This window comes from Orbicella faveolata, unplaced genomic scaffold (genome assembly GCF_042242905.1).
Source record: "Orbicella faveolata isolate gen_17 unplaced genomic scaffold, um_ofav_v1 contig_2, whole genome shotgun sequence".
NCBI lineage: Eukaryota > Metazoa > Cnidaria > Anthozoa > Scleractinia > Merulinidae > Orbicella > Orbicella faveolata.
This window is the reverse complement of record NW_028301547.1, coordinates 22,039,691-22,055,938: the sequence shown is the minus strand read 5'-3', so window position 1 is coordinate 22,055,938 and position 16,248 is coordinate 22,039,691. Positions and strand designations below refer to the sequence as shown.

General features: G+C 39.9%; 1 protein-coding gene and 1 long non-coding RNA gene across 2 annotated transcripts; one reads left to right on the top strand and one right to left on the bottom strand.

The window, feature by feature from the left end:
* Positions 1-4,142: 4,142 nt before the first annotated feature.
* On the bottom strand, positions 4,143-4,949 carry LOC149112439 (uncharacterized). The gene has a single exon (XM_089289329.1). It carries the CDS (start codon positions 4,671-4,673, stop codon positions 4,143-4,145), a length of 531 nt encoding a protein of 176 aa, XP_089145455.1. The 5' UTR covers positions 4,674-4,949.
* Positions 4,950-11,746: 6,797 nt separating this feature from the next.
* Positions 11,747-15,031, top strand: LOC149112438 (uncharacterized). The gene is made up of 3 exons (XR_016207336.1): positions 11,747-11,815; positions 12,110-12,163; positions 13,707-15,031. It is a non-coding gene; the product is annotated as an uncharacterized LOC149112438 (long non-coding RNA).
* Positions 15,032-16,248: the final 1,217 nt, after the last annotated feature.

Sequence of the window (16,248 nt, the reverse complement as noted above, 5' to 3'; positions counted from 1 at the left end):
TATAGCGCCTTTTTTTTTACATAATCGTGCACCGACAGTTATGACGCTGCTTCAGTCATGAGTCACACCTGTGGATCAAAAACTTAGATGACGGTGCCCGATTTTAAAAGCATCGGATTTGGGCGGCGCAGTGGACTCATGGTTAATACAATCCTCTCCAGATCGGGCGGTCCGGGTTCGAGCCTTTCGAGACCTAGTCGGGGACATCGTGTTGTGTTCTTGGGAAAGGCCTTTTATTCTCACAGTGCCTATTTCCACCCATGTGAATAAATGAGTACCGGCCAGCGTAATGCTGGGGGTAACCCTGCCATGGATTAGCATCCCATCCAGGGGGGAGGAGAAATACTCCTAGTCACTTCATACCACAGAATCCGGGATAAGCTCCGGCCTGATGGGCCCCTTGGCTCGTATGCAGACTTCGAAACGTCTTCTGAAATCTTCGGAACAATTTCTTACCTCGAGTCTTCTTCTTCTTCTTCTTCTTCTTCTTGTCTGGGCAATAAAGTGTCTAAGGTGCATAAACTATACACTGCTCGATTTCCAAGACAAAGTGTTATCTACCGTCACGAGCAACCGTAGATTGTGATCGAGTTGCCTGGTCTCATTGCGGGCAAATTATAATTACAATTAGTGTTAAACTGGCCTGGCGTTTTCCAGTTTAGCCTAGGAATTTTTTTTCAGTTCTGACACTTAGTAGCTATAGGTGAGGTTTCCCAAACAATCCTGCCGTCGGTTTAAAGAACGGCGCCAAACTTCGATTAAACCTTTTAATCATACCTATCCCTAACCAATCCCTCTTGTTCTATAAAGCGGTCCTTCATAGGTAAACTATTTAGAGGTCGAGTGATTTTCAAGGTATCAGACAGGTCTAAATTGATCTCACCTTTCTTAGCAAGGTAAGTCAGTGGCGATGCTTTCGTTATTTCTTACTAACTTAGAAAAATTAATAGATCTTCCCAGCATTTCTACAATTTTCACTAAGCTCGGCCGACTTGAGTTGGGTGAAACTCCCAGAATTCACTAAAATAATCATACTAGTTGTCTGGCGCTACTGATCGTATTCAAAACAATTCGGCAATAAATAAAGACCTCCTAGAGATTAGGCTGAATTGAATTCACTCAAAACTTAATGTTATCAGTTTATCATTTCTTCGCAACAATTTCATCCCTCAGATGGCCTCCAGGAGATGTGGAAATCTAATGAAAAAAAATTGGACATCCTACGCCGATGATCTTAACAAAACACCCAAGGCTGAAGGTGTCTATACTATAGATGTTGAGAGGGCTGGAGATGTTCGGCACTTGTATGTGGGGCAGACCGACAACATTCGAAGGTGACTAGAGGAGCATAAAAATAAAAAAATGGAGATTGGCAAGTTTGTAAAGGGAAAGTTCAGTCAACGAAACGCTGGGGAAACCTTGCGGATCAAATGGGTAGAGGAGAGAAATAGCAAATGTGCAGAAGGAGAATATATAGCATGTATGGAGAAAAAACTACCTTATAAGCTTAAGTATAACAAAAATGTGGAAACCAATGTAAAAGGGGGAAAGAAAATCGCAGAAGGAAGAAAAGCCGGTAGGGCAAGCAAAACAAACCGAGCCCCCCACTTAGCTCAAGGTCTGGATCCGCCACTGTAAGTCTCGTGGAAAACATATCTAGTCTGTTGGCAAGCTACTAAGCAGCCTAAAGTGTGCTGTAACAGACTAATCGCTGAATTGCTTGATCAAATGTTTGACAGCTTTTTCCTGCAAGCTTTTATCACAAGGTTGGTTTTAACGTTTTTTATAAACTTGTAAGTTTTATCCATTCAGAAACATGTCCGAATCCCCAGTAAAGTGCATTGTCTCGGAAACTGTTTGTCCAGATCAACCCTCCGAATTACGGAGAGAGGTTCTTTGATGTCAGCACTGCAATCCCATTACCCTTACCCTTTGGTCGATCACTTCTGAGAATCTTATATCGTTATTAAACTGTCCATACGGCCTACAGGGTTTTTGTGGCTTTGGTATCTCTATAATATCTACAATTGTATTCAAACCAAAGAAATGAATTCCGATGCTTTTTTAGCCATGAAATCAAGCTTTAAATTTCCCGCTTCGGTCGCGCCCAATGAAGTTGATCGCGTAATGAAAGATTGGTGACGAATGACGTCACTTCAGGAACCTCTCAAAGCTTCATGTTTTCAATTTGCTTGCCTGACAGCCGCATTGCTTCACCAACTTCAGTTTGTTTGTTTTTTTTGTAGACGAAAACTCCTCACCACTTCTGAAACAACAGCGACCTGAACTAGCAGGTTTTGGCAACTCCTGACTTGACGTCACGACCCATTCAGAAACCCAGAACGTTTTCCATTCGACCAAAAATTCCGGTGTGAATTTCCGGAAATTTCCATGGGCGAATGGTACAGACTTTTCCAGTGTGGAAAACAATAAGCCACACAGTTTTGTTCCCTTGCAATTTTTCAATGCCTTCGAGGTTTAAATCGCAAATATAGAAGCATACAGACCACTGATACGTCGACACACGGTGACTTTTCGTTGCCCGTGCCGGCAGGGATCTTATACAAACCACAACGGCAGCGAAAACGTCGCAAAACAAAAGAGTTTGATGAGTGACAATGGCTTTGCACGCGTTTTAAGTCTTTGTACATTTCTTAGTCAACCTATGCAAAAGAAACAAGTACACCAAGGAGGCATTATTTTTATTGGAATTAAACGCTTTCTTGACGAATTTCAGCTTTTAGTATTTATCGACAAACAAGTGGCAAGTAAAATCATAATTCATTTTCGAATACACGTCGCCGTCAACTTTGTCTGGGATGATCGTGGTGATCGCGGCCAAAAGAACTAACGTTGAATAGGAAATTGCAAATTTACACTAGTTCCGAAAAAGAGGGCAACCTCGCGAGGTACACCCGAATTTTGGAAAAAAAATTCCGGGAAATTTCCGTTCCATTTGATTTTCATTGTAGAATTTCCAGAATTTTCGGTTGAATGGTTCGCTTTTCGGAAATTTAACAATTTCCGGTTTTTCCGGAACTTTTCCCAGGAAATTTTTGTACCATTTGTTCCCGTTTCGAAATTTTCGGAATTTTTGGTTGAATGGAAAGCGTCCCCAGACTCTTTTTTGCACGGACTCACGGTCAACTTCATTGGGCGGGGCTGAAGCGGGAACTTTAAAGTTATATTTTAGAGCGTTAAAATGTCGGAATCCATTATTTTTTTGTTAGAATACCTTTCTACACATTATATAGATACCATAACTATAAAAACCCTGTTGGCCGTATAGACACTTTAAGCCATGTCTCAGCGAAGGCGAGAATATGTAAATTTGGACAGTACGTAACTAGAATATTTAATTTGTCGAGTTTTCCACGAATACTGCGTATATTCTGAGCCGGGTTGTTCAAAGCCCGATTAAGCTAACCCAAGATTAGCGAGAATTTTGATTTCAGTTTTGTAACTTTTTGGTAAGGTGTTCTGTTTATATTGTTTGCCCTTCAGTTTTGACCTGTAGTAATCTCAAACTACACCAAATGTAAGAGGTGAAAAACCATCGCGTAGAATGCCTATTGTTCTCGGGACATTTACTTGCAGTCGAATAAAAATTATAGGTCTGTAATATTAGCAGCGAAGCGTAAACAGGGACGCTCTGATTGGTCAAAGATCACGTACGCTTTCCTCCGAAGGGAATACTGCCTTAGCTCATTAACTTGTCAAGGCGGGGCTAAGAAACAAAGGCCTCGAAAGTTATTCTTTATTCTATTGTTTCCGATATCGCGTATTTCAAGCTGGCTATTTCAAGCGTTGGACTTGTAATGGATATTTGCATCCGATTTTTACCATAGGCCATTACATGTATCCGGGTTTTTCGTACCAACGTCTTTTCGTACCACCCATTTTCGTACCACCTACATACACGTTCGTACATGTTCGTACCACATAAACATACATTCCAAATAGCACAGATTTAGACTATCTGATAGTCTAAATGAGATTTTAGATGTATAGCATGGTTTTGGTGTGATTTCTTTACGTAAAGGATATCACAGAAGAAGTTCCGGAGAATAATTATCCACGGAATAACACTCTTATCTTCACGCGAGCGAATTATTCTGTGACAAAAACTTCGAAGATTGTTGTCACACAATAACTCGTTCGCCTCTTCGAAATTTTTCCTCCACAGTCTCGCGAAGGTTGCTATTCTCTTCTATGAGGTGAGCCAAGACGTCTTTTGGTGATTCCGCGATCTCCTCCGGTTTCACTCCCAGCTTAATCCACGTCTCCGCTCGCATCTCTTTCCGTTTCGTCGTGCTTTTGACGTGTTGCGTCTTTCTCCAAAACCGCCTGATGCTTTCGGCCAACGCTTTTCCTACGCGCTCTCCAGCAGATTCTGTCAATCGATAGCCAAGAGGCAGAATACTTAATTGCAGAAGCGCAAACACTATGTTCGGCTGTCCACAAACTTCTCTCCATCTCCAAAGAGCTTCGCCATTCCGTTGAAATTGAAATATGCCATTGCTTTCATTGACGAACGGATGTACTATGTTGATCAGCAGGGGATGGATCGGGGTTTCGAAGAGCTCTGAAAAGAGCTCCCGATCACTTACGATTTCGCTTTCCATGTTCATTGAGCAACAGGTTTTCGAATGAATCAGCTGCGCCGACAGCATACTTTTGAAATTCGCGGTAATGAATATTTCAGTTACAGTCAAGTGGTTTTCTTGAATGGGTATTGTTTAGTTTTGACAGCCATTGTTATACAGACGTGTGCTTAAGACAATAGCTCTTCCATCGAAGACGCGCCATTTTCAAATGCAACTCCAACAAGAAGTTTTCAAACTCAAAAAGCTACAGGTTCCTGTGGACCGATTCTCAAATTTGAAACGGGTTTTGTTTCAGTAAAAAGCCATCTTTCATTTGCCGTGCGTGAAAATTAGGAAGGCCGGTTTAGATAGTCTGAAAATTGCTTCTGAAAACGGTCCCCATACAAAAAATGGCCAATTTTTGCCCATTTTCAAGAGCAAAAAGCTACTCCTTATACCTCATATATCAACTTACTTAACGGCTTAAATTGAAGATTCAACCTTCTTCTTCAAAAAGCCGCGCGTGAAAGTTGAAGTTTTAACTCCTGGAAACCAGAACAGTAAGTTTTATCAACGCTATTGGGCCAATTTGGACCCTTTCTTCTCTTAATCAGGGCATTTCACGACACGCAAACATTCAAATTTGCCGCTTCGCCGGTCATGAATAATTTATAATGTCCAGGCATTCTACCCGATGCATTTTTAAACAAGAAAAAACAATACTTCAGTTAACGTTTAATCCTGCGTTAACGTTTACCGGCTTTCGAACAACCTGCCCTGATGGATAAAATTCAAACCTCGTAGTATATTACACAGCAACGTTCCCGCCTTTCGACTCCTTGGCACTAATCAAAATTAATCAATGTTGACAAATTAAACACCGCATGAATGAGTTGAACGCTGACGATACCTACTTCACCACGGATTATAGAGACGTAAATACTCGGCAGCATCGAGACCAGTCTACGGGGGACATCACGGAAGCAGACATTGACTTTACATACGTTATTATACATCCGGCATACATGGTTAGGGAACGAAAAACCTTAAGATAAGAACGCCTTGGAAATGATTTCCTCTACAATTTCTTTCGGGAGCCTATCTAGGGAGGGTGGTACCGTCGTTCATGGAAATCATCCCAACGGTCTCGTTTGCCACAAAGCCGGTGGATAGAGATTTGCATACTGTGTCGATCTTCTTCAAGCACCTCTCGTTCCTTTTCTACGCACTGGCCGTGTGTGTCATCCTCCTGAGTTTAGTATGCAAAGGGAAATATCAAGGAAAAACGAGATAAATTTTCCACAAAAAAATCGTATTCAATAGACATTTGTAAGCTAATTACAGACTGCGACAACTTGTTATTACAAAGCGCGGCAGCAGGAGCAGGTATTACAAAGTGCCGCGATTATTACAAAGTGCAACAGAACATATTTATATTTACTACATTATATCGACTAAAAGACTTATATCGATTTATATATCGACTTTTCGACTTATATCGCACTAAAAGTTGTCGTTCTGTTTCGCTGGTCGTGTGGCGATTCCAAACACGGACTGCTCGCATCCTTAGATCTGACAGCCGTTGACGGTATACAGTTCTACGTAACGAACAAATCTAACAGTGAAACATGAGGTACATGTTACCAGTGGAAATGTTAGGCTTTCCTGAAACCTATTATCTCATGGTAGTTGGGATGTACTCAGAAAAGCGCCCGTAAAGCCTAATCAATGCCTAAATTGAATTTTTTCAGCAAAAATATAATCAATTTGAACTCGCTTAATATTTCTAAGAAATCAAGCACTGTGACCATTTCCTAGGAAAAAAAAAAAAAAAGATTAGAACAGGGCACTCTGCCAGAAGCAAGCAGGCATGAAATCAATGCAGTGTCATCTACTTTGCAACCAATAAAATTTGAGATCACGTGATATAGGGTGTTTCTTATTGGTTACTATTTGAATACATGTCCGTGAAGTGTAAAAGGAAATAATATATGAAGAAACGAACACTTTGACAAGTTCATTCGCAGCTTAACCTCTCAAGCTCCGGTCAGTTTCTATGCTGTTTTACACTATGTGCAACCGTTAGTTTATTTGGGCGGGAAGAAAAGATTTACGGCAAGAAGGGTGGCAACCAAAGCTCGAGGACTATAAAATGGCGTATGGAGAACGCCTCTTTATTGTAGATCGATCTTTGTGTGTTTTGATATCGTTTCTACTACCAGTCGAAATTTTTACCCCTTTTTCTGGTAGCTGTAATAAGCCAGTTGCAATTAATTAGGTGGGAAAATTGAATGGTGATGCCATAAGTTGTGTTGACACTGTTAAACCCATCTCTTCGATAAAGCTGTAGTAGCAAAGTACATTTACAATATATGCAATTGAACACTGAAGTTCAAAATGAGCAATAGAGTGCGATTATCTTAGACCAAGAGTGGAAAATCTATCAGTAGATTTTAACTGAGCAGGGCAGTATAAGGTGCATAAAGACCATAAACTATACACTGCACGAGTTCCATGATAAAGTGTTGTCAAAAAAGTATCGCGAAAACTTGGACACAATTAACGACGCCAGTCAGTGTAGATACAAACGCGAAACCAACCATCACGTTAACAGTTGCATTGCTAAATTGTCCGTTTACCAACACGAGCAACAGCTGAGCCTGTGATCGAGTTGTCTCAACCATGCGTTAAGGCGGACTTTTTTCAGCAAACGGGAAGGGGGATATTTCATTGCGGGCAAAATTACACAGATTAGTATTTCCCTGGCCTAGCGTTTTCCAGTTCAGTCTTGGATATTTTTTCTGACATTTAGTAGGTGAGGTTTCCCAAACAATCGTTTGGTCGGTCTAATGAACTATCGCCAAACTTCGATTAAAACAGTTAATCATAGTTCATTTGATTACGTTTATACCTCTTCTTAACAACGCCTACGTGTTTTGTACTAACGGTTCCTTCATAGGTGAACATTTAGAGGTCGAGTGACTTTCAAGTTATATCAGACATCAACATACTACAACATACTAAGCATCAACATACTAAGGCGGCTGCAGCAGCACAAACGACAAGATTCGGATATTTCTGAATTTGTACAAGAGCAATTCCTTCTTGACGGTGGACAAAACTTAAGAATCAAGTGGAAAGAAGAGGAAGATGGTAGCTGTGTAGGATTATACCTCAGTTGACTGCATGACTAACAAACTCGGGTATTGGCCAGAATTAAACAGACAAGATGAAAACAGATGCATGTCAACATCTTTTAAAAACTAAACTAAACATACTTATCCCTACGATATTAAACAAATGTTTGTCAGCTTTTATTGTAAGTTTTTAACTCAAGGTCAGACCTAACATTTAATAAACTTGTAACATTTTTTACCCATTAACTGATGACTCGTCTTCTTCCGGTAGTTTTATGTAAATGTTGCCAGTCCACTATCACCGGCAAATAATAGTGTACATAGTGCCGAGTCATGATTACTTCAACTACTACTCACAGCAAGAAACTGAATCAATTGTCCCTTAGCTTAGATCTCTTGCATTCTTCAAAAGCTGAAGGGCCAAACTAATGCTTGCGAGTTGTTTTGTTATTATATTTCTCGATGGACAGTTTTTTTGGAGTCTAACTCTCTCGGTAATTTTCTACACTAGTTCGCAGCCAGATCTTAGATTTATAACTGGTAGGTTTTAGTTCAATGCCGAAATACTTTACAACCCTCGCTATCGACGAAGCCAGCCGTTTGTCGATCTTACTGCATCCCCGAGAGCCACGACACCTCGATCGTGTTATTCGCCGTTTCTCGACGAGCGATACTCAACTCGCCTCAAGAAAAATGAAAATGAAATCTATTGTAAGCTCACGATCATTTTTCATACCGAGATCCTGATAAAGGCTTCTTGTTCCGCTTGAGCGGAAAGGAAACAAGCTCTGTCCAAATGCAACAGGCTGCCAATCAATCTGTAGTTATGAGTTGGGTCGTTAAACTGAGTTCGACTCAGGGAAACAAACAAAAAAAAAGCAATATGGACAAATTTAACATTTCTAAGAAATGAAGAACTGTGGCCATTTTCCTGGAATTAAAAATCGTTTGGAATTGGGTATTCTACCAGAAGGAAGCAGACATTAGAATCAATGCAGTGCTATATATTTTTAAGACCTTTTACTCACCCGGCTTTTAACCTATAAAATTTGAGTTCAAGACGAAAGGTGTAACTTATTGGTTAAAATGTAAATAGATGTTGTGAATTGTTAGAAAAAAAAAATGATATAGGTGAAAAGCAAACACGTTGCCAGTCTTTTGGTTCTTTCAATTTGTAAATTCTTAAATGAATGAAACGGATATGTGTGTGGTGAGTCATAGCAGTTAATTTATTTCGGTGGGAAGAAAAAATTTACAAAATTCATGTAGGCAATGCTCAGTCCGGCTACATTGTAGATCGACCCACAAACAGAGCTTGTTCAGTTACACGTAAATTACTTCTTCCACATGACTGTGGAATAAACAGTTAATTCTTAATATTTTGCCTGAGAAGTCAAGATGCCAAAGTGCCTTATCCAAGTTTCTATAACATGAAGTGAGAAAGAGTATGACTGCTACTTCCACTTTTGGATTAGATGATAGTTTTGGACAAATTCCTTTTGAACGTTCTTACATCGCTTTTACGAACACTTCAATTAACTTCCTTTCTCGACAGCCACAAGAAGTCAGTTACAAATAATTGAGCGGGAACGATTAAATCGTGATGATGCCCTTAGCTGCGTTGTATCACATCACCCGAATGCACTTTTACATCAGTTACAGGTAAATTGATCTCGATAAATTGGAATTGCGACAAAACTTGGTAAATCATAATCGAATACTTGAGCGCGAAACTGAGAAATCGTGTGCAGTTAGCCGGCTTTACATGGAAATTCACGAGCAGGACATTAGGGTGCATAAAGAAAACACTTCTTGATTTCCGCGATAAAGTGTTGTCAGAAAGTTATTATACAAAATTATTATACAATGAAACCTTGAACACAATAAATGTCCAGTCAGTTTAAATACAAACCTGAAACCGATCGATCATCATGAGTAACAAAGCCACGCGAGTAGCACGCGCAACAGAAGATTGCGACCTTCATGGCGGGCAGAATATTCTAACAGGATAACCTGGAATCAAGCAAATTTGTCTTTCCCTGGCCTAGCGTTTTCCAGTTCAATTTTATTTTCTCACAGTGACAATTGGTCGTTCAACTGAATAAAAGAACCATCGAGCTAACATTAAATCATATTTCATTTAAATTACGCTTATACCTTTCTTAAATAGTTCTTCGTGTTCTATAAACCTTTCTAGGTAAACATTTGACAGGTCTCAGTTAATAGTTTTTCTTATTTCTTACATGCTTACTCACTAAGAAAAATCATGGAATTCTAAGTGAATTCCTCATTGAACTTCATTGCATTTCTACAAGTCTCACTGAGCTCGAGCGACTCGAGTTAGATAAATCTCCGGGCAAAATTCACTAAACGTAATCATACTAGTTGTCTGGCCCATATATTTGAATAAAAAACTGCGAAGACTGAAACTGACAGAAAAAGCAATACAGTGGACTTCAAAAACTGTTAACATTTCCAACGAGGAGTGATCTATGAGCCGACACGCATTAGAGCAGAGCGCTCGCCAATATCGAAAATACTAGTCCGCTGCATCAGGACGAACTTGAGTAACCGCGTCTGCCTTGATCTGGGCTCATTTATGAACTCTATCACAATTAATTCGCAACTCGCCTAAAAGAAAACAGTGGAAAATGAAATCGTTTAAACTCACGTTTATTCTTCGTCCATGCGACCTTTATCCTGATGAAGGTTTTTTCTACTTGTGTGGAAAGAAAACAAGCCCTGTCCAAATAACTCCCAAGTAACTCCCTCTCTTTGGCATGCATTGATGGAAATCAGCAATCAAAATTGAATCAATGCCATGTTGTAGGTCGTTATATTGAGTTTGACTCAGCCAAAGAAGTCAAAATGCACACATTAGAATTTCTAAGAAATTGCACACTGTGACCATTTCATAGAAGAGAAAACATAAACAGGGCTTTGTGCCAGAACCCACTCAGGTATGAATGCAATGCTGTTTTGTTTTAAAAAAAGAATAGCGAACAAAAATTTGATTCGTCTGTATTTTCTAAAACGTTCAATTTTAGGTAGTATACATTAGAGAAATTACATATTTCCTCGAGTATATGCCAAGCCAACCAGCACGGTTTTGGAGGGAAAAGTCCCTTTTTTTGTGATAAAAGAATTTGACAAAAACAGCCTGCAGAAACCGGCATCATTTAACTACACGTTAGAAGGGAAAAATCCCTTTACTTTGTTTACAGCTGATAAAAGAAACCCAGACAGGTAGGGAAATATTCCTGTGCTAATCAGCTAATGAGGAGGATACTCAACGAAGCAACTTCAATGGTAAATATCTAAGCGGAACTCTTGTGTCCAATACGCGTTTTCGTAAAGCACGATTTGATACTGTGGTGCGAGGCCCGAGTAAACGCTCTTAGAGCGTCTAGTTTCCACAGATAATGCTAAATTATAATCTGCCAGTTGAAAAGGCCGATATTTATCATGGATATCTACAATCGCGTGCCACGGACGATCTAAATGACGTCAAACATGTTATTCGTGAAATATCGATGTGGTCATGTCAGAGCCTGTGGTTTCTATTAATTACATTTCTCCGACTGTCGGCTTGCGGCGACTTGTTTATACAAACTGTATTTATTTCTCTTTCTAGAAATCAAAACAGCCTTTCCTTGCTTGCCAATTGACGCCAGAAATTTTAATAAAGGCGAGAACAATTTTGTCGTCTTTATGCATGTCTTGAGTGAAGCAGTAGCGTCTATCCCGAATTACAAAGGTGTAGGATAGTTTGATCCCAATACAAAACCCAAACAGCGTCAGGAAATAAAATAAATTGTGTTTTTGATCGAGTGCGTGAACAGTGAAATCACTGAAAGGTAGTAATGTTACAAGTGATGATCATGACGCAATATTGTATAAAATTACATATATCACGTCCTCAGTAAAATCACAAACAACTGCTAATAAAAGAAACCTAAATAAGTAGGGAAATATCCCTGTACTGATCAGCTAATCAGGTTTTAGAATTTAAAATTCAGTCGTGACGTCGTCGATTCTAGTTAGCTGTGGAGCAAGAGGCGCGAAATTCAAATCAAATCTGCTTTGAGAGAGGTGAGTTACAGTTTTTTGATTCCAATTTATCCTTCGTTTATTCTCAGTAGAACATCGTATTTCTACGGATAATGCCAAATTATAATCTGTCAGTTGTAAAGGCCGATATCTACCCGGGATTTCTACAAGCGCGTGTAACGGACGGTCTAAATGAAGTCAAACATGTTGTAAATCTGATCGCGAAATATCAATGTGATCATGTCTGAGCCGATGGCTTCTATTAATTACATTTCTCAGACTGTCGGCTTGTGAATGAGTTTGTTAAAGCAAACCGTATTTTTTTTCTTTTTCTAGAAATCAAGATAACCTTTCCTCGTTTGCCAAGTGACGCTAGAAAGTTTAACAAAGGTGGGAACAATTTTGTTCTTTGATATTCGTAATCATGCATGTCTTGAGTGAAGCAGTGACGATTATCGCGAATTATATTAAGGTGCAGGATAGTTTGACCCCAACACAAAACTCAAATAGTGTCAAGAAACAAAATAAACTGTGCTTTTGATCAAGTTCGTGAACGTTTTAGTGAAATTACTGAAAGGTAGTAATGTTACGAGTGATGATCATGATGCAATATCGTGTAAAATTACGTAAATCACGTGTTCAGTAAAGTCACAAACAACTGCATGGTGCCCGTGAAGTTCACATGCTGCACCACCCGGGGGGGGGGGGGGGTGGCCTTCTAACGAATAAAAGAGACAATGCGTCTATTATTTCGTGGCGCTGGCCGGCCATTTGAAATTTTAAATACAAAGATTTAGTTCAATGTTTCCTCTTACCACGGAGTAATTTTCGTGAATCACGAAAGAGATAAGTTCTCCTTCGAACCAGCGCGATATAGTTTTCACTAGACCATAAGTGACAGAATCATAACCGGAAGCGACTCCGTCGGCTTGATTTTCGCTAGATCGCATTGCATCGTACGACCGCAGCTCCGACTCTGTCAATGGTGAGAACCAGCATTTAGAGTTCCGAACGGTTTCCGAATATTTCTAGGTTTGAGACTTCGAATTAGATGAGCGCAAAAAAGTTAATACATTTTTCACTACACAACATGTATGGTTATCTTTCATTCTTGTTCCGATTTGATGCGAGGCTTCCTCATGCCGACGCTTAGGCAAATGTTGGTATTAATTCAACTGAAGGCCATTGTAATTTAGAGTCGATTCACTCTCGGACGTGCACTGCACTCCAATTGAATTGGATATGCACGCCGATCTACATTGGACTTACGCCGAGAAGAGTAAGGAATGAATTACGTTGACACCCAAATCTGTGGGGGAGTCGGTAGTCTGTTAGGAATTTCAGATGCAGATCCCCGATATCCAGAAATTATTGCCGGATTTCTCCGGGATTTCTGCCATCCGGTAATCAAAGCGAGCTGCGCAGAGTTAATTTTCCTCAAGTTGTAAATGTATTTATTTGCTGCCGTCAAGTCCAGTTCTAATTTTTCTTTTCGAAGAGGGAAAATCCAGCGTGGAACATTGGTGCAAACGAAACAAAAATCATTCATCGAAGTGACCAGCTTTCAGTTGGCTTGATAGCTCAGTTGTAACATTTCTAATTGATACATCATTTACTGTGACCATTAGAAACGTCCTTAAAACAGTTAAAAACTAGCGAGACAATCTCAGATAGCGCAGAGTGTAATTTACGGCTCTGATACAGTAGTCACACAGGTCCTCACCCCTGCCTTTCTCTCCCTTGGTAGTCAACTAGGCCTTTTTCCCTTTGCAGAATATGAGCAGACAAAAACTTGATAAGACATAATCTTAGCAGTGTGTATGTTTCATGTTTGCGTTTTCTTTCAAGGCCCAAAATAACTTACAATTAAAAGGAGATTGTTGAGGCCGTTAAGGAAGTTTGGGTAACGCCACGCTGGTAATTTTCTCCCCAGGTTCTTAGAGCAATGGAACAAATTTGTGCTAAGCTGTTAAAAAGACGCTGGAGACCTTATAAGTTGTCTTCAGTCAGGAATGTTCCAGGAATTTATGCCATTGGTTTAGAAGGAGCAAGAGGAATAGAATATCTCTATGCGGGAAGATCAAAACACGTGAAGACGCGATTGCAGCAACACAAAACGAAAAAGACGCAAGCTATTAGCAAGAGAGTGGCAGCCATGTTTAAACAGCACAAACAGTCCCAACTAAGGATCAAGTACGTCGAAGAAAAAAGGCAGAAAAGAAAAGAAGCAGAATATATTCGATGCCTGGCGAGGAATATTAGATACCGCCCTGTGCTGAATAAACGCGGAGGAGACCAGGGATACCAAAGAAAACATATCTGACCAGAGCCCACCGACGAAGATAAGAGGAGGACTGAGCGCAAGTTTATAATGACTAAAGAAACCTGGTTAGCTAATTCTTCCCATTTATAGAACCGTGATAAATAATAATGAGTGGCCCTCTTACAGTTATTGTAAGTGTGCCACTCTCTTTATCAAACTCAAGGTAATGTTAGTTTGTGTTTAAATATGCAAAAATATAATAACTACCGTTAAGTAAGTTTAATTAAATGTCGCACCACTACTGCTTATTTTTAGTAATCATATGCATTGGATATTAGTACAAGTCTGACCATTCTTCAAAACAATTGTTAGTGATATGGGCTCCTGTCAGTGGCTATTATTTCCATTCGTCCGCCACCCCAACAAGCATCACTGATTATTCTGTTACATTCCATGACAAACCAATCATTTCCTCCTCTGGAAGATGTTTCTAATTTCTTTTGCTAACGTTCACCTCTCAACTTTTCGACAAATTTGTCTGCTTGGTATGTGATAAAATTGATGTTTTAGGTCGCGTGCATCAAAATGATGTTAACAGATTTAGATTGATGCTCAGACGATATTTGTAGGTGGCTCGAAAAGCGACAAAATTTGGATGTTGGTGCGTTAGTAAAAACAGTAATTTGATTGAGATAACTGGCGAAACTATTGAATAAAATGAAATAAGTAGTTAAGAATAAAAGGCTGATGTTTAGAAGGGAAATACCTTAGGCCCTGGGAACGAGGTTGAGCTTGGTCATAAACCGAAGTATAATAAAGGGGTTTTCAATTGAGTGTCGAAAGTAATTAGACAATTACTTTGGTTTTGGTTTTGGTTTTGGTTTTACTACGGTTTGAGATTGGCTGAGTAGTCTAATTGGTAAGTAATTGGTTTGGTTTTGGTTTTACGACACTCAATTGAAAACCGCTCTAACAGTCATAGAAAACAGGTTTAACAAAGTGATCCCAAGGGGGTGGGGGGGGGGGTACTCACAGAAAAGTTGAGTGCGGTGCGCGGCCTACCTTTCAAAACCCTCATTTTCGATACCCTATTTATGACCTGACCAAAACAATCCAAAACTGTTGAGGCTGACAAGGTTGCCCTAAACATAATTTATGAAGGGCTTTTGTTGATCGGTGTTATCGATACTGATGAAAAAGTAGCTTCTTCTAAGAAACATTCCCAATTCAAAAAACCATACCCTATTCATAAAAACCATACCCTATTTACGACCAAACTGACTAAAATCCATACCCTTTGGGGCTGCACATACCTATATAGCTCATATAAGGGAGAACCCCTCCCGGGAAAGTGATATCAAGAACTAGGATTCATTTACTGCAAGCAAGCCACAGAGGTGTCCTGTGAAAGAAAAATCGTCGCGACTGTCATCATTGTGAGCTTTTCATTTCTGTAGTTTCTTAGACTTGAGATTTAATAAACTGGTAATTTTCATTTTAACAATTACAGGTGAATGCTTGTTGGTCAACACCCTGCGGGTGAAAGACCTCATGTGCAGTCAAACCGTATTTTCTTTGTGTCCTTGTCGGTCAAATGTGCCTCAATGTGCGTCAATTTTGCACTTAACGCTACAACTTACTTGTACCTGAAAACAACAGCAGCAAACTGAAATTTCTCACCACATATCTCCTTCGACTGAACTTCAATATCCACGAGTTGGCCAGATGAACGAAATTCTGCGGTGTAGTGAATGCCTACAACACAAGCTTACTTCCCCTTGGTCTCACAGAAATATTCAAAAAAGATATGTTTCAACAGAGTTAGGGGCCTGGCTACACGACAGGACACGATGAGGCTATCTTGCTCGTCCAGGATTACCCGTTATGATCTCGCAAGAAAATAGTGTTTCGTATGCCATGTAACAAAATTCTTTATTAACCTAGCCAAGCTTGTTCTCAAGGCTTTTCCATCCCCTCCAATCTCCAAGGGAAACGCCCGGGAACGAGGTTGTAACCTAGCTTATTCGATTAAGATGGCTGGATATTGGCCAAGTTCTCTTTTTGCAAGTTTATGGACCTCGACTGCCTCTTAGATACAAATTAAGTAGGGTCACGAGTTATTAACAAAGTCGAAGTGTTAATAAATAATATTTACTGCTTGTACGAATGTTTCCAGGAGGAGTTTCGCGGGAGAAGTTTCACCGCTCCCTCG

Excerpts from the sequence above, each read along its gene's own strand:
- LOC149112439 (XM_089289329.1), bottom strand. The coding sequence starts at position 4,673 with ATGCTGTCGGCGCAGCTGATTCATTCGAAAACCTGTTGCTCAATGAAC.